The 19,776-nt window shown below is 41.8% G+C and overlaps 1 protein-coding gene across 1 annotated transcript in view; it reads left to right on the top strand.

The window, feature by feature from the left end:
* The first annotated feature begins 10,125 nt into the window (after nt 1-10,125).
* LOC117239861 (retinal homeobox protein Rx1-like) overlaps nt 10,126-19,776 on the top strand; it is a 43,258-nt gene continuing 33,607 nt past the window's right edge. The window contains exon 1 of the mRNA XM_033505689.1: nt 10,126-11,173. Coding sequence (XP_033361580.1) covers nt 10,999-11,173 — 175 coding nt within the window. The 5' untranslated portion in view covers nt 10,126-10,998. The remainder of the gene's footprint in view (nt 11,174-19,776) is intronic.

Genomic DNA, 19,776 nt, shown 5'->3' with positions numbered 1-19,776 from the left:
TCTTCGACTATCTGTCTAAAGCTTGAAAAATTCGCGAAAATGTCGCGTAAATAGGTCTACACGAGAGCCTTGGAAATTTTCGCTAGCAATTGACCGCGATCTAAGCAACAAGTTAGGGAACAGTGAAATTCGCGGTGTTGCACGAGTTTCTCTGTAACAGCATCTTTGGTTTGTACAAAATTATGGAATTCGTTATCGTTATCTTGCAGATAAACCATTTTCCTCGAGACAGAGCAACGTTCCCGGTAGGGAACGACCTAGCGATATTTCCCGAGCGTCCTCCATGATGTTGAGAAAGCAAACGTAAAGATGGAAAACGATCGGTGGCGAATCGGTAGATCCGTTGCTGCGGATTCTGCCCCGGAAAGTCGAGAGAGCGTCGTGGCAACGGCGACGTCGACGACGGCGGCACTTTGATCGGTAACCTCGTTTATGGTGACGCTGGACACAGAATGTAGGAAACACCGATAACACCGGTGACGGAAATATCGACTTTTGAGAGCTGCCACGAGCATCCCCTCCCCTTACCGGGGAGGCACATCAGCCCCTGGCGAATCACCCCATCACAGAGCGTTCCTCTCGTTCTCTGGCTCGTGACGAGGACAGCCGGATGAGAAGCTACGGTAGGGAGAAAGAGGAATAGATAGGCAGGAATGGAAAGAGCGAGAAGCACGAGGAGAATTGAAAGGAGAGAAGCTTTAGGATGAAAAAGGAGAGGGACGGAAAGATAAAGCGAGAAGAGTGGAAACGGCGAAGAGGAGAGAGGACGAGGAGGGACGTACACACAGAGAGAGGATCGACGAGTTCGGGTAAGCGTGGAACGCCGTCGGTTCTGAAACGGCGAAGCCCGAGGGAGAGAGAGGGAAGAACCGACCGCCCTGGTGGCGGTTGAAAGAACCAATTTTGTCCTAATAGAAAAATCCCCAGCGCCGAACCCAATTTATAAACCCGCAAACATGGCTGGCGGAGGGCGCTCGTCTCGCCTCGTCTTGCCTCGCCTCGCCACCGCCGAATCCCGACACACAACGCCAACGAACATCGGATTTATAAAGCCGAGTCAGCCGTGCACCATGTGCCGCAGACGCGTAAATTCCGTTCGCATAGACGACCGAGCCCACCAGCGGCGAGCACACACGTCACAGCTTTGCGAAGAAGACGACGAGAGCGACGACAAAGACGAGGATGAGGACGAAAACGACGACGAAGCGAGGAGAAAGGAGGAAAGCGAGGAAAATTGTCTAGTACCCAGCGTCATACGCATCCGTGGATCTTGATCCCGGCAAAAGCAAGCTGGAAGCTGGTGTGCCTGATAAACGAGCCGGATGAACTCCGTTAGCGTGATCTCGTTACTCGGTCTTCGCTCGACTTTCGCGAATTCTGGCTGTCGCTTCACTTCCGGTTTCGTTCGCCAGAATCTTCTATCCGACGCTCGATTACCGTAACGTAATTTTACGTATTCCTCCTGGCTAATTCTGGGCCAACTTTGCTTCATTGATACGAAGATTGTTACGTCTAATGGATTTTCTGCACGCCGAAAATATTACTTGCTCTTGATATTCGTCCTTCGAAGAATCGTCGAGATGCTTAAAAAATAGTAGACCCATTCTTACGTAGATTTATATTTTTAAACACGACTAGTTTGTACAAATTTATTTCGTTTGTTTACATCAAATACATTCTTTGCATCTTGAAATTTTCCACGTAAAAATGATAAATCTTCTGTCTTTCCTAGAGAGCAATTCCAAAGTTCGATACGTCGTCGGACAATTTCATATTCCTAACGCGTCCTTTTATCCGGTTCAGGGAGTAAATATATGTTTTATTATGTTATTATATATTGCAAAGGAGAAACGCAACAAGTACAACCAAAAATTCTATGCATTTTTGTAACTTTAAATTTCCTATAAATACGATCTACGCATCAAGTATCTTGTCGCTCCGTCAATGACGTATACACTTGTGCCCTGCAGATAGAAGGTTAAATTCTGCCGAAGCATACGAGATACGAGGCATAGTTATTCTGTTCGGCGATCCAGTAACGATACTCGTTGACAAAAATCCCGTTGCAATTATTGCAAGCATGGGATCACGGGTTGGTAACGAGTAATAATAATGGTCACGGGAAGGAGGCTAGCGATCGAAATGAGCGACGGATAGTAAGAGAAAACGGGATAGCGAAGAGAGACTTAGTAAACGGAACACATGGCCCGAAAGGGTACTCTTGTACAAGCGACAAAAGTATCCAACAGAGATAAATACGTCGCAACTTGCATCGTACGCCTCGCGCGTTTCTGCCGTGTATCTTGGCACATATGCACGCAGCAGGAAGCACGCTCGGTCCATCTGCAGCGATCCGATTTTGCGACAAAGCCCGTGTAATCGATTTCAAATTTGATAACGCCTAAAACATCCTACGAGTATATGTGAGAACGCCGGTACCCCTTATCTCGTACGGTTTATCGTTCCTCCTCGATTCGTCCGTTCTTGATAAAATGATTACCCTCGTGGCGCTGCCTGCATCGTTCGAGCTCGAAGAAATCGAAAAGTAATAGTAACGCATAGCGATGTAATTTTGGAGATAAAACGGGTGAGTGATTTGTCCAGTTTGTAATAGATTTTATGGATTTGTATCTTTAAAATAATCAGTAGTATTCTGTATTTTTTTTTATCAAGCATTCTCCACATTATGTACAGTTGTCTTACAAAATAGACAAAGATAAAAGCATTTTCTCATTTTCAAACTCACCTACGAATAACCGATCTTTCACTTTCAACTTCGATAAAGTTTCTCTTCTAAGTATCAAATTCATAATTTACAAGACCTTACTTATACTTTCGATTGAAATGTAACGTAAACCTATGGGAAATATAATTCTACCAGGAATCTAAAATTAGATTAGATCAATAAACTTCTAACGATCCCAAATACTCCACTTTCTTCTCTCTGCATCGTTTTATATTCGACTGAAATAAGAGTTCTATTCCAAGCCAAAATCGACGATAGTATTAGCTGTTAACCAAATTTGATACTAATCCATACGAAGGATCTATATTAGAAATCTCTCGAGTTATTAACTTAGATCAGACCGAAAGATCTAGTTGGATTCCGAGTGTTTCAAACATCAGTTGCAAATATCACGAACACTATCGTCGATTTGCCATTAATTGCCAGTTTGACACGAGAAACATCTAAGCGATGCATGAAGCGTTCCTCCAAGTGGTCCCCGGTCACGGTTACGCTTTTAATCGCGCGTACAACTGTCTGACCCCGGTTCTCGTCCCTGTAGTTTATTTAACAGCGCCCTGGGCATCGGTAAACACGGGTTAGCGAATTGGCCCCAGGGCGAGACCGAATGATAGTTAACGTACCGCTAAACGCCATTGGAGAGGACCTCGCGTCCCTTCCCAGCCAGAATATACCAAGGTTCGTATATTGCGTGCGCGAGGGGACCGAAATTTAATTTTGTGCTTTTTGTACACGCCAAATCGTTGTCTCTCCCACTTCTCTCCCTGCCTCCGCTTCCCTTTCGCGCGCGCTTACTATCGCCCTGTCTCGCGCGCTCTCTCTCTCTTTACACGTATTTCGCCTTCATCGTGATGAAACGGGTGCGATAACGCAGGCGTCGAAGAGATTTCGTCGCGAATTTACTCGCTTTTCGCGATACCTTTTTTTTCGAGAGAGAGAGAGAGAGAGAGAGAGAGAGAGAGATCGACCGTGAGTATCACATTGGTAAAGGAATGATTTTTCGATGCATGAACGTTTCTTAAAATGATAATTTCCTCCGCGACGCGATATACGTATATGTAGATCTAGAAGCAAGTACACACGAGGTCGGACAGCGATGCGACGTGGTTGCGATTTCGTGGCATGTATTAAAACAACACTTTGCAATTAAAAGTTATGTTCTAAATTATGCAATGATTGCGTATACGTGTATAATTTTGGCCGCTAGAAATTTGAAAGTGTCGAATTACAGTTTTGTTTTTATTATTTTCCAAAATTGTCGTGTTTGTGAACTGACCATCTACATCTACAGATCAGCGGACGAACAAGCAGTATATCTGTTTCGTTTGTGCCACTTTGCTAGTCATCTAGTCATCAACCTAACCGCCCGTAGTACATATATATATATATATGTATCGGAGAATAGATATTACGAAATGAATACTGAATATTGGAGTATTAATTCTGTCACATCATTAACGAAGGTTCAACGAAAGATCAAATCGACTCGAATGTTCGCTAAAACTGCGACTCGCCTGAGACCTGATCTGAGAACCGAAAAGAAGAGTCTGCGAAATTGTCGCCGTGAAACGCAACGGTATCGTCGCCGACCAGGTGGTTAATTAATTCGCGACGTCTCGACGAGAACGCGTGGACGTCGAGGACGCTAAATCGACGAGTAGAGTCGCGGGTACGACGAGCCGCTAGCTAAAGCGAGAACGAACGAGCAAGCGAAAGGAAAACAGCGGCCGGCGAGAACGGGACGCAGCTCGGAGATGGTTGACTTGATGAAATCATGCCGCGAGAATTAAACCGGGGGATACCCGTGGCGTGTGTCGTCGTCGTCGCCGGCGTGTGGAGCAGGAGAACTCGGCTCGAGCTCCAATTGGCGGGAGCAAGACAACGGTAGGAGTTGACTGCAGTGTATACACAGTTAATTAAGCCGGAGTACCACGGAGGACGGTGGAGCGCGGGTGCGGAGAGGCGGGAGAGGGAGAGATCGCTGGAACGGCAGACGGAGAGGTGTGTCGGTGAAGCAAGAGAGAGAGAGAGAGAGAGAGAGAGCGAGCAGGGAAATGGAGAAAGAGGAAGAATGACTGAACGAGGTGAAATGGGGCGAACGTACTCCCGCTAATGTGAGCGAGACAGTGACGAACGATTTTGTCCTGTGGGCTGCAAAGGTAATTTGCTCTCTGGATATGCAGTCTCAGTGGTTCTCAAACCGTACGGTGAATTCACGCGAGACTCCAGGCCGCGCCTCGTCGATCGTTTCTCACTTGGTGATTTCGAAATTTCGTTTGCCCCAACTGCAAGGAGAGTTCCATGGGCTGGAGACACTCTTTGCCGATCGACCAGCTTTTCACCGCGATGCTACACGTCCCTGAGGTAGTTTGGTCTTTACTAGCCGATATTACGAGCGTAAATAAACGGGACTGTTTCGACCGACGATGGCTTTTTCCACCGGCCGGAACGTGACTGGTAAAACATCGATGGCGTTTTTTTCCCACAGCAGCGATTATTGCGCGATTGTCGCGCATTGTCGAAAGAAATTGCGAATGAAATTGCGTTTTCTACCACGGCGGAATTCTTGCAGACGACGGACCGCCGGCTATCGGCGCGGAACGCGAATTAAAAACCAATGTACCAACACTTTTCGGCATTGTTCAAAATGCGCATTGTGGTATATGCGGTGCGCACATAGCACGTACATGCCCGTAATCTTTTCTAACTCGATTTCTATCCAAATTCTCCGACCTCCGCCACTCGCCATCCCTAAAAAATGTCGCTCTTTTAATCTCGCGCAGTTCGCGTTAGTCGCGGACTACGCCACTGGGAGCTGGTCGAACGAGCGAATTGAAACCGCCGAAAAAGTCAAAAATGAAACCTAAATTCGTGGCGTTCGCCGCAACGCGACGATTTTCCTTGCCTCGACGATCAATCTGGAAAATAACCGAACAGTGTCCATCGAGTTTTTACCTAGCAAACTCTATCTTCCATGAAAAAAAGAAAAAAATAGATCATCATATGTTTCGCACCGTCATCAATCTCTCCTAAATTATCAAAATAAATGATTACGATGGAACAAATTATTAGAACTCCTCGTTACACTTCCACACTCGACACTCTTTTCCTTTGCGCCGCCGAATTTTCCAGATTACTCCAAAACTCACAGTGGCGCACGACGGATTAAGCATTCGAAACCCAAAGATCTTTCTTTCGTTGCTTCGACTACCCGCTGAGAGTTTTCCCCAAACCTGTCGCAAAATCCGGCTAACATTCACGAAAACCTCTCGAGCGTCGCCACCCGTGGCTACTGTAAACCAAACAAGCTATTCTTTGGCCGATTCAAGCACGGAAAACATGTCTCCGCAACCAGCCTACGATCGCTTTTGGATTCCTTTCATCTCGCCTCTTTGCTTCTCTATTTCGCACCTCATGATCGTCGTTGCAACAAGCGAGTTACTGAAGCCCTAGAAAATCCGCCCGTGGAAAATTGGAGCGGATCCCAGCGTCGTGCAAACGGTCTCAATGGCCGGCACAACGAAATTAGACTTATCTCGGTCATCGAGGACCACCACGCAGCTGCTTGGCTATAGGATTCACATGCCCGTGAATAGACCGGCTTAGTTTTTCTTTATTATACTTGCGTTCCGAAGGCTCGCGTCCCGATTTGCAAACAGTCCTCCTTGGTCTATCGAATACACGGTTGCTCTTTTCGGCGACGGTGGTCACGCGCCATTGTCAACCGCCGATCGATCCTGATCGACGATCTTTAAGATGTTCTACAATGAAGAGTTTCATTCAGGAAGGTTTTTCATGCACGGGATTTCTAGCCAATTTCGTAGAGATTCGATTTTGTTCCCTTTATTGGAGACTCAATGGGACACTTTGTACAGCGTTTTGGATAGTGTACGAAATTCTTTTACTTGAAAGAAGAGTGAAAATAGTAAGACATTGTGGGAGATTGCAATCGAGAGCTTGAGTAATCTGGTGAATTATTCGTGGTGTTTTTACTTGTGATTTTCAAGCGAGCAACTTGTAGCTTCAAAATTTCTGCTGTGACAATTTTACTAAAACAAATTTTGGTTAGAGCTTGACCAATCACTTAGGCGCCATATTCGTCCAATTCCAAAACTGAAAAACAATGATGTTACAGGAGTTTTTTTTTTAATGTTTCTTAAAATCTGCTATTGTTTATACCATTCCTTTGAAGTAAATGAATTATTCGGATTAGCAGTAACTAGAAGTTACAAGTAAGATAAATTCCGGTTATATGATCTTCAAATATACGAACTGTTTGTTCACACATTTTGGAAGAAAATCATTCTCATCTTTACATTAATCTTATCGTATACGAAGAATCGAAATTACCATTTGCTAAAACAATTGAAAAAAGAAGTTTCCACAAAAGTAGGCTCGTATTTTTTCTTCCTTGGTAAAATGCCTGAAAATTAGCCGAATTAGAGAGGGTTCTCGCTTATCTGCCAAAGTTGGGATCGGTATCAGCTGCTGCCAATACGTCAAACAGGTTAAAACGTTTAACCATCAGGGAGGCTACCTGAGTTTTTCCGAACAGCGTGAGTAATCTTTTGGAGGAACGGCGTTTGGGATCCCTTGAGCGTTCTGCTCGAGGATCAACGTTCAGGAAATTAGCTAAAACTGGAGCTAAGTGCTGCAGCTCGAACCGGGCCAGCCACGAAATAAGCGCGTCGATCTCGTAACGTAGCCCGGCTCCCTCGGGCAGATATTTATCGCGGTAAGTGGGATCCGGTTAAATGCAACTTGTGATCTGATTTCTACAGAACCTAAAAGCACTTTCCTCTTCCTCGTGCCGGGTTTAGCTAGATTCGTGACCGAGATTGCCGGCGTGGAAAACGGCTTCGCTTGTTAATGCGCGTAAACGCCATACACGACAACACACGGGCACGTGGGAACCACGTACAAAAGATCTCGAGAGGATCGATATAGATTTACGTATGTATCCATTGCATATGTCGATTATTCGTGTACGTTATTAAATATCTGTTTCACAATGTCACGATGTTTTTATACAAAAGAGCGATGAATGGGGTTGAACGAAATTTTGAAATGATTTGAATGGTCTGTAGAATTCTATTTTATAATTGTGTTATTTGATTGTTGTTATATTGTATCTATATATTATTGTATGTATTGATATCTATATATATATATATATCTTTATATTAAGCTGTTAATCGGATCATCTCTTGACTACAGAGTTCTGTAATAACGTAATTGGAAATCAATAAAGGAAAATTAATTTCAGTTAGATTAATTTTAATCTTTATGCATGTAAATATCATCTTATTCTGTCGTAAATGAAACAGCAACGGAAGAACAAGAGATCGATAAAGAAGCTATTATATCCAATAAATAGGTTTTTCCTTGTTAATAGATTAATTTTTGTGGAACATTAAAAATCGATCTATTATTATTTTTCTAATTACGTTTTCATAAATCATATCTCTTCCTATTCTCTCGCGCGATTGAACCTCACAATGCGCAGCAGTAGCGAACGAAAAAGGAAATCAATTTAATAACTTCTTGTTTTATGAATTTCATTTTGTCCATAAATTGGTATCAAATTTGTATCATGTGTGAACCCAACTATGAATTTCGAACGCACGTATCATTAACCATCCGCATGTACGTATCTTTCATCAGAAATCATAGAAACCGCACGTAAATTTCACGTTTCACCCCAAAATTAGAGTCGTAAACGATACTGGCCGCGTATCGATTCATTTCGAAGTCCAATTATTTGTAACATAGAACGTTTAGATGTCCATGATGTGAAACGTTGACGCATTATTTCGCAGGACAATTATAATCGGGACGCGTGGACCAGAGGGTTGGAGGGGCGGGATTTTCTATAACGGAAGGGCCGTGAATCGACGTGAAACGTATAATTTGCCTCGATTTTCGACGGATCGATTTTGAGCAGCTACTGTTTCGCTACAGGCGGATATCTTTTGTGCCGCGGTTTTGTGGGCGTACACTTCCCCCTGGGCTAAAACGCCAAATGGTAACGACGATACGCGGAATCGAATGCGGAATGGGAAACGGGGATTTGTTTTGTGCGCGCCGGTTTTCGGTGCGCGAACGATGAAAAAGAGAAACAATCTACGCGTTGTCCTAAACGACCGAAAATAATCGTCCACGAAACCTTGTCCCTTTGTCACGAAGCTAATTCCGAAAATTCGGTGAAAAGAAATCTTCTCATCTAAGGAAATCTCCTCTTTTTCTTTTAAATTTTCCCTTGTTTCGTACAGAAACCAATAAAGTCTAACTTATTTTACGTTTTTAAGGATCGAGAAAGACTGACATACATAAACGTTCTCATATGTGCAATATTTACACTGGCCGTACAATTATTGTTCAGCCTTGCAGCAACCGTGAAATAGAAATGGCATAAAACTTGCGTGTGCCAAATTGATCAATCTTTTGCGAAAGGCGGTGCATGAAATGTTACTCGAAAAATCTTTAATCCCTGTTTATCGTACTGGCTGTAACTAAGAGACAAGGAATGAGAGAATCGTTGAGAATCAATTTTTGCTCGAGAAGCATTGTCTGTTAATGAAAAAGCTGTCTAACTCTATGGCGAAGGAACAACGATATTATCCAAGAACGGAGGCAGAATAGGATCGAAACGAAGTAATTACTGCGTCCAAGCGTTATCGTCCCTCAACTGGTCGCGGTCCTTCGGTCGGTGAGGCAGAGAAGAGTTAAACGGCTTAACTGGGCGTCTTGGCAAAAATCGTGGCGTCTGGTGCACGCGTAATGCACGCGTAACACGGTCAGGTAGCGCGCGCGCCAAGTCGGCCCGAACGCTTCAATCATCCAGAAGCGTAGGAGGTTTGGCGTAAGCGGTAAGCTTTACCTCATTTCTGGCAATTACAGGGGATGCCAGAATCCGCCGCAAGAATCAAGCCACACCGGTTTCGCGTGTGCACATGTACGTGTGCACGTGAAGGTGTGCGCGTTGCGTCCGTTTACGCGAGCCACCCCACTGTGTCGCGCGTGTGCACGCTCAACCGCTCCGTGTATCCATCCCTCGAGTCGGCACACACTCGAACGAGCCGTGTACACGTACAAGACGATTGAATCGGTGGATGTACGGTGTCACAGAAGCCCGATTCGAGTCCACCTCTTCTACCCCTGCGAATTATCCCCACCTAGACACCGTAAGGGAGAGGGTGAAGCGGTTTGCAGTGGCGTTTGAGCACCACTGTCTCGCCATGTTCTCGGATCCAAGGCCCGATTGGCTCGAAATCCCACGAACAGAGAAGCGGATTCGCCGAGCCAAGCCACGCCTCGAACGCCAACTCCTGGACCACCTCTTTCCAGCGAGCGTCTTGGTGCGAGTAGTTGTGTGCAGCTACAACAAAGGCCACCCCGCTGTTCGACCAACCGACTAGTCCTCGTTGGCACGACGCACGCTCAACAACTTCGACTTTAGCCGGAGCGACAATTTTATTTCACCTTTAGCCCGCCGCCGCTGCCTCCACGAGTCATCCAACACGCTGCATGGACGTTGCTGGAATCTCTCGTTTGGCCAGCTTCGAATTTTACTCGATGATCCGGAAAGTTGATAGGATGGGAAGAATTTGGAGCGGTTAGATTGGATTTTATTGGACCGAGGTTGTCGAAGATATACGGGAGACAGAAAGAATCTATCGATGTCACAAGTATCGTTAGAGGTACCTTGCGTAAATAACGTTCATGGGAATTCTATTACTGACATAGTTGGACTCGATCGTCCGATAGAGTAAGAAGAGAAATATTGCTCATCGTAGAGTGACAAAGAAACTGGGAAGTAGATATCATATGAAACTCAAGTTAGTGTTGTGGTGCGACAAGGATCAATCATGAGATGTGTCCCCGATCAATGGTACTGTTGTCAGAATCACGTGTATCTCCGTGTAGATATTATAATCCACTGAATAAGTAGACAAACTTTATTCGTCGAGCTTTGTGCATGAGAATAGTTAAGGTGATGTTCCAATAGCAAGTTAGCAATCCAAGTGTATCCAAGGACATCTTGCAATAAGAAGAAATAAGACAATCGCGCGATGGAGTAACCTTTCGCAAGATGTATTTTGAAATTGAATTCACGTGTTCTGGAGAATCATTTCGTGTCTCGATCAAGCAGTAGTGTGTTTACAAAGGTTCACCATCGAGATTCTTTCCTCCGAAACGACGAGCAAATCGAACGCTAGTCTGATCCAGGATCGTACTTTGGATTTTCCACGATGGACTCGCAGCAGCTCGTCGATACCGCATCTCAGAACAGCCAGGACATCGTCCTACCGAAACCAGCAAGCAGTACACCTAGGCACAGCATCGATGCGATCCTTGGACTGGCGAACAACAAAAGGACTCATCAGGAAATGGAGGATAACGCTCGCGACGCACAAGAAAACACAGGTAACGTTCGTTGTTACGTTTCGTCTTGATGTCTAATTTATTTCAGTTAAGAGGAAAAACGATGAAATTAACACCTGTCGTTTGGTTACACTTTGATGCGCTTTTGTCGGAATATTTTGCAATGAATTTTGGAAAATCTCACGAAACAGAAATTGGAGAATTTAATCAAGGGATGTAATCGGCTTGCATTTAATTAGAGTGACTTTGAATTTTTAATTTTAGACTCGAATGCGATTTAAATTTAAATTTCGAAATTTTTGGTATCGTTCTTAAAACTATAATCCAAGTTTTAAAACTACCTTAATTAAAACTGTACTGTACGTTATAAGGAAAGATCCATTGTCAATTTACCTCTAACTAACAAAATAACCTCTTCAAACGAACACCGAAATATATGCGTACCAAAACTTTCGATACATCGGATACATCGTTAACATATCGCGTATTAAAATTACTATAAGTTAACTGCTCGACGAGATATAATTAATACAAACGTGGCACGTTCCACCCGTCGGATTGGTATACTCACGAACCACCGGGTCTCGAGCGTTTCTCTCGTTGCCTGAATATCTCGGATCTAGTACGCTGGATCCCAAATCCCAAAACGGCTCAAGTTACCCTTGGAGACTTACTAATAAAGCAGCTTCGATCAATCATTTCATCCAATTACTGGTTTCACGGTTAGCCTGCACTCGATTCGAGAATTTGATTTAATCGTACGTCAACGAGCAAGCATCCAGCGAAGTATCTTCGTTTTTAGTAACATCTCGTGATATTTTCTGCCGGTATAGGATTTCGAAATGAATTGATCAAATAATACGAAGATGGTTGGGAAACTATTAAATGGAAATTGAGGGTACGAAATGTTATTTTACTATATATTATTATCATCTTTTTAATTTCTTTGGCAGAAATTATTTAGTGCAATTGAGGTACGATACACTAGTTGCTTCGATACGCCTGTCATGATTAGCGTAACAAATAAATTGCCGTTCCGCGTGCGTGACAATATTCTTCCGATCAGCCTAGTTAATGATACTGCTTAGTTAGGCAAATTGCGACGACGTTCGCTATAATTTTCTCTTGAAAAACCTTAATGCGCATTACGTTCCTCGTAACATTAATGATCGTAATGCGTTAATGGGATCAACTAGTTTCATCGAGGTTAGGAAACGGGAAATATAATTGTTTTAGATCGAGATTGTTTATTACATCTAATTGCCTCTTACATCTTGTTACGTCCAATCGACCTATATAATTACATTTTCGAACAAGATTTCTTTGCAATTACGAGATCGTTCGATCATTTAACGTCTGCGCGATTTTACGTCTGAATCCGATAATATTATTGAGAACTTCTCAAACAGAATACCTACTCTAACGCACTGCGTCAGCTTCAGTCAAAATATATTCAACAAATTTGATTCACCATTTGATACAAATCCTATCACGTTAATCTTGTTCGGAATTCTTAATGTTTTTACGTAAAAGTAAGAAGAGATTAATCGGTTACATAAATATTTTGTTGCTTTCTAAAATACAAGTATTAATCTCACCAGCTATGGTACATTTATTCACTGATCGAAACGTATCCTGTAGATTTTATTTAACGCATTACAGAAGTTATAGAAAACTAGGAGTGTCAATTATTATCAACATTACGTATGAACTCAATTCCTTTTGTATTATTTTATATTTTTGAAAGAAGAATTTTACGAGGATGATAGAAAAATATTAAAATAATTGACGATGACAAAAGCATCAAGGCACAATGCAATAGGCCTATCTCGAAAAATTACAGTGTCTTCGAAAATAGCAAAAAATGTAATTTTTGTTCCATTAACCTAAACGAATAAACACTTCTAAACACGTAAAAAATATAATTGTCATTTTATGTCTTTTAATAAATTAATATTTGATAAAAATATTATTATCATAATTGTACTTTTTATTCTTTTATAACGCACCGATATAATTACATACTCTAGTTTGTCGAATTTTATTAGCTTCGTTCCCTTTCACAGTTACGATTCTACTGTATTCGACCACTGATGCACAATAACCTTTGAAATTAGCATCGTACGGATCACCATTCTCGATTCTTTCGCGAATTCGGAAGTGAACGAGGTTCGCGGTGGATGGAACGGGCAACGTTAGCTTATAATTGAAAAATCGTTAGTATCGCTAGGATCTGGTTGCTGGTGGTAGCGGTATGCTACTGGTGCACGCGGCTAATTACGTCCGGGTCGGCTGTATCGGCCAGTCGGAACGTATATCCGATAATTCCAATTTCGAGAACGAACGGTCGTCCTTCTTGATCGTCGTCGATTGTCGTCGCGAAAACGCTCTAGCCACCGACTGTCCTTTATAATGTCACTCTGTATCGGCTGCACGCGGTTCGAAAGCTATCGACGCAACACTCTCGCCTGGAAGGGTCAAAATCGACAAAACAATTTCGTACAGGCACTGGTGTGTTCCTTTTTTACCCCCACTGCGTCATCGAAAGCCACCGTTAACGAAAAAATTACCGGCTCAAAGAGCAAGAGAGAGAAAGAGTATCAATCGATGATACACGGTACGGCACGAAAATCCAGGGGAATTAAACTTGCGATCCTCGAATATTTACATTTTAATTTTGGTTTCATTTTAGACAACGAAGAATATTTTTGATACTTTAATATAAAATTGCAACAAGAAATTACATGCATGCTAATAACAATGTTTAACTTGACTTGAGATATCTTTTAACGTTAGAAACGTACAATTAGTAAAACACAGTAACGATCGACAAAACGCAATGGCAGGCTTGATCATGATTTTATTCGACTTCCGGTTTGCGATTCGATATTCAGTTTGTTGCATCGCTGAGCTTTGTGTAATCTCATTGGTCGCGAATGGATTACCGTAATCGATAACCGAATCGCTTTTACATAATGTACTTGTCGTTTGTCACCGACGCAGCGTAGATCGGTTCGTTGTAACAGGCTCTCCCTGTAGGTGATCGGACAGATCGATCCTCGAAGGACCGCGGGAAGAAAGAAAGTCATCGTGGAATGACTCTCTGATTTATTTGGCTCGCGTTTTTGGCCCCCTGCCCGTAGTCCCTTTTTGCACCGATTAATGCGCCCCGATAGCGAGATCGCTTCGAGTTGTCCGTCAGTCGCTGGCGTTTGGTAGCAACTAAGTAGCACTCGATTTATCTTTATTTGATCGTATGTTAAGTTCGATCGGCGCGAGGAGAGACTGGCAAAGGATGGAACGTCGTCGAATTCGAAATTGAAGCTGAATCGAAGAGTATCGAATTCGAGATTACAAGACATCTTTATGGAGGATAATCGATTGAACGTTCGAATGGTGGATGTATGTATTAATGACAGTATGAAAGAAACGTGGAGAAAGTCTAATAAATAAGAATGGAACTTTATTTTTACGTAACGTTATCCCATTTTGGTGAAAATTTAGTCACCATGTGAATATGTGTGAAATACCGCGAAGAATTCCTAATGTAAACGATAAGAGTTGCAAAAGAATGTGTACAACTGTAGGTAATTTCTTCCATAAAAGTTAATAATAATCGAGTCATTTTCGGTTTCACGCTGCTGAACGATTCGGGAAGACGATTCTCATGACGAGAAGATCGAAAGGAGAAGTAATACGAGGAAGGCGTGGGAGGACGATAGAAAGAATTAAAAACAAAAGAAGGAAAAAGAAGACAAACGGGTAGAAAGAACGGAGGCTGCTTAGCCAGAGTCTTGTTCCGCTAATCGAATTATCATTAATTATGATACTGTATGCGAGAAAGAAAAAAAGAGGTAAAAGACAAGATCAGCCTCTGCTAATAAGTACGACAGAGGGATGGAAGCGGAACGAGGATAGAGAATGACCGAAAAAAAGAGATAGATGGAAGCGGCTTTAAGTCAGTCGCTTCTTAAGAGCTGAATTGACGTGTCTACTAATGGATCGCGCCTGCCCCATCTACTTTCTTCTTCAGCCTCTTTTTCGTCAGTCTTCTTCCTTCTAGCTCATCTGCTTCTTCTTCTTCTTCTTCTTCTTCTTCTTCTTCTTCTTTTTCTTCGTCGACTTCGTTTTCTTCTTCCTCTTCTTCGTGTACCGCCACTATTACCGGCACGGCTACTTTCACAGCTTTAAAACAGATCTGTTATATCCTCGACGAGAGGGTTTCTACGCGCGTACAGTCATTCAGCGGATTCGGAATGTTCTTGAAAATGGAAAATGCTCCGTTTTCATGCGACACGTTCTAATTTTAGTAGACATTTTGATAAGAAATCTGTGATTTATCAAGATATGTTTTACTAATAAATGATATACTAGTAGAACTTAATAATTTACTTCGATTTATTAGGGGTAAACAATTCATAGAGTAAGAAATATTGCAGATTTTTAAAAGTTAAAAATTATTGCTTGAATTTGGAATGAAAACTTGTTCGTCGTTAAATATAGTTCGGTCGTGTAGAAATAATTTTCTACTTCTAATTTTCCATTTTAGACTTATTTTTCTATTTTCCGAAAAATTTACTCTTTTTAGTTGTGTCATTTATCTAATCAACCGGCGATGCAAAAAGGAGTTTGCTAATTGTCCGTTCTAGTACTTACTTAATTCCTCGTTAAAATAATAATCCATGTTCGCTAGTTTACATACGTAAATTCAGTCGACAGAAGTTCATTTAATCAGACGCTGCCTAAAATCTCGTTCTAATAAATGGATAAATGGAGTGCCACTATCAAACGTATTTTAGTAATATTTACCTTAATTTCAAATTGTATTCTTTCACGATGCTGAGAATACATGTTATAATTTGTCCATCTTTTTCCTCAGCGAGTATCGCGATTATCTTTTGCACAAACGTGCTGTATGATACAATCATTCGCGACAAAAAAAGCACAGCGGAAGGACATTAAGCGAGCTTCGTTTTTGCTCGCATTTTCATATAACGCGACATTTTGCGTCGCCTGTCGCCCGTTTTAATTTCCTCCCGGTCGTGCGTTTAATGAAACGAATCTCTGGTGCGACGAGCGAGATCAATCCTCCGGACGCATACGAAACGATCGTTAATATTTTCAGTTAGAGACCAGAGATTAATCATTCCGTGTCGCTTTCGTTCCTACCTTCTCTTTTTCATCGAGATCATCGAATATACACTTTTGCTCTGGCGGTGTTAATGAATTCGAGAACACACTGTTCCGTTAATATACAAAATTACAGTCTAGTTAGGCTTGTTCGATAAGTTTTTCTCGTAAGGATATAATTCGAAGTGACACGTTGTCGAGATAAAGCGGTTTGATAGGTGAATTAAAGCGTAGGGGAGAGAAGAAGGGTAAGAGAAGGAATAAAAATGGACAAGGGGGAGAAAAAAAAAAAAAAGAAAACGGACGCGGGAGAAGCGTTAAGTGTGCCGCAATCAATCTTACCTTGTACGCGCGGCAGAAGATTAATGCACTTTCAAATTTCATTAATTCTTCGCTGCATAATGAGCCGCGGGGCGAACGAATAACTTTCCTTAACGCCACGATAATGCCGCCGAGAACCTCCGCACTGTAATTGCATCAATTCGTTGGTAATTCGCACAATTATCCTTTCTGATTTTCCGGCCAGCACCGAGCTAACTGCTCGAGAGCACGCTTCCAATTAATCACGCGCGGCCTCCACGAATCTCTCCGCGTAATTAAAGTATGTCGTTGCTACGAATCAGGACAATTAATCGGATGTCTTTGTGGGAGATCCCGGCGTGCGAGACACGACCCAAAACGATCGACTGTAGCCTCGACTCTGTTACTTGCTTCGAGATTGATCTCCGAGATACCTTTGGTAATTTTCTTGCAACGTTAAACTTAATGCATAACTTGTTGACTTCGAGGTCATTATCAAATGTAATGGGATATGTGGGAAAAGTAGATTTCGCGAGCGAACGATTGACTAGAAAAAGGAATATAGATTTTATTAATTGATACGATAAGAAGATCACGTTTCGTGATATAATCTTAAAAATATGCATGCACATGCATGTCATTTATTCCAGAAGTAATGGAGAATTATAACGAATGGATTGTTTGCTGTAGAAATTAAAACGGTAACTTTGATAAGAAAAAAGTAAATAAGAACAATATATAATTATTGACAATGATTTCTGTCACCTCCCAAGAGGTCTGCTTTGGAGGCAAACGCTTTGATTCTTAAAAACGTGATCTAGAAAAGTTCCTATAAATACAGTCTCATTACTTTAGAAGGAGATTTGATCACATTTGATCCTTCTACCATCTAAATTTGCAGATCATAGAAGGAATAGAGTACGCTTCTCCGTATTCCCACGTTGGCCAATTTTCGACTCACGATCAATGGATAGTTGTGACTTAAACACGTCTAAACGATTATTCGTCGAGTACAGGATACTTCAATTCGAATTACACGCCTGTAACGCGCGATCAATTAAGAACCAATCATCGTGTTTTGCTTACTCGAAGATTGCATTTATCCCTGCAGTGACAGTCGGCGTTCTTCAAAGGCACAGCAAAATCGAAGGTGAACTCTGGACTTTCACTGCGAGGAGATCTTTTGATAAGCAGCTGCACGAACTCAATCCGAAGCATCGGTACTTCAAAATGGTACAACACCATTGAAGCTGGTAGAAAGGGGCACTCGACGATTCTGAAGAAGACTATCGAGATTCTGTTTGGTATAGGTCATTAACATTTCTTTTTTAAGAGAAATTATAAAAATGGAAACAAAACGTATGATCGAGTAGCAGCAAAGTAAAATCGAATAATTGACAAAAAGAAAAAAAAAAAAAAAGAAAAGAAAACCGTTCCTGCCAAATATTGTATTTGATTCTTCTCGTCACGAAAGAGGGAATCAAGAATCCTTGAAAATTATCGAACGCAATGGTAAAAGATGTTTCTGTTGATTAAAAATACGTTACGGACGAATGTCTAGTTTCGAACGGAATTTCACGTGAAAAATTAATAAAATACGATCCAGATTGTATTTGAAGAAGGATTCAATAACTTGGAATATTTGGAAAGTAAAAAGGGTAGAAGCAATGAATAAGTAAACAGCGAGTGTTTTCACGAATTTTTATTAACAAAGCTGCAAATATGAAATTTTCGTAAAGATTTGCTTGGTCTCTTTTTGCGTATTATGTGCATCCTTGTGCCACTGAATTGCCCATAAGTACATAAACACCCACAATCTAGAAAAGTAATGCATATAAATCGATACATAAATATATGTGTATTATCCACTAACATAGTAAATAACACTCGTATGACGTTAATCATAGTACATATATTATTCAGAAGAGTAAGAATATGTCTTTTTTGACTGGCGCTACGAGATAATAGAATGTGCGTACGTAATCGAGGAGGAAATGTAAATAACAAGTGGAGGACGAACTATTAATAGGGAGAAAATGTTCGCATTGAAAGGAACGGTGGAATTAAAGCGGTCTCCAGATAGAGGTAACAGCGTCGCGGCGTTCTGGAACGCCGCAGGTAAAAGTGCTTTGTTAGGGGGAGTAATTTCGATCGCGTGACAACGGCAATATAGAGCTGGTGGAAGGAGGCACGGGCAATTACGTGTAATTTCATACCCATTTATTGCCGGGAGAGCTCGTTTTTCGACTGTTTCTCGAGTCTCACCAGCGGCGATCGGCTCGGATCGGCGCGCGGAGAGAACTCGAAACGAGCTGGCTACGTCAGATTAATCGATTTTACCTTGTCGAATAAAACGGTGTCGCGTGTTCGTGATATTAACCCGCTCGTTAAATAGCGCAGAACAAAATAGCGCCAAGTTCCAGTGACTAATGATCTCGGTAATATTGATTTTTAACGCGATAGAGATCGGGGAGGACCTGAAAACTTTGAAGGTACCATTTACCGTTAAGTGTAATTTGTTTCATGGCCTCAAACTTCCCTACTAATTCTTTCCTCAAGTAAAATTCCGAGCTCTCAGTTTCAATTTTTACGAAGTAACAGCATTATTGCAGCATCTGATACAATTTTATCGAATGGTTCGTACCTTTGTTATATTTTCAAAGTTACAGTAAACGAATTTCTCTTTACCGTTGATTCCTTGTTTCTCAGCATAACCGAAACCAGATACTGTTCCGAAATATGGAATATACTTGCAATGAATGGCTGATTCTTCGTAATATTTGTCGCTTACCTCTAAATATTCACATATTTAATTTTCATTCGTCTCCAGTTATCATTATTTTATTTATTCCAATAAATATCAACTATTATTTCCACCAATATCCACTGTATATTTCCAATAACACAAAAGTATCCAAATAAGTACTTATAAACTGTAACCTATATTCATCCCTCGAAAATCTACACTTCTAACCCCTAAAAGACTCTAACAAAAGACAATCTCGCTAATCGATTTTACCTGAAAGCTTCTCGCAGAGTCGTACGGTGAACTTGCTCTTGCTCTTAAACAACACCCCCTTTCGATTTTATGATTTGATCGATTCCTCTAGCATCGCCATAGAAAGTCACAGAGTCGCGTCTCTTTCGTGAAATTTTCGTGAAATTGTCTTCTTTTTCCGGGCGTTCGTCGATCTCGTTCAAGCCGGTCGAAGACA

Source organism: Bombus vosnesenskii, unplaced genomic scaffold (genome assembly GCF_011952255.1).
Source record: "Bombus vosnesenskii isolate JDL3184/JDL3185 unplaced genomic scaffold, Bvos_JDL3184-5_v1.1 scf7180000014442, whole genome shotgun sequence".
Lineage (NCBI taxonomy): Eukaryota > Metazoa > Arthropoda > Insecta > Hymenoptera > Apidae > Bombus > Bombus vosnesenskii.
This window is presented reverse-complemented; position numbering and strand designations above follow the sequence as displayed.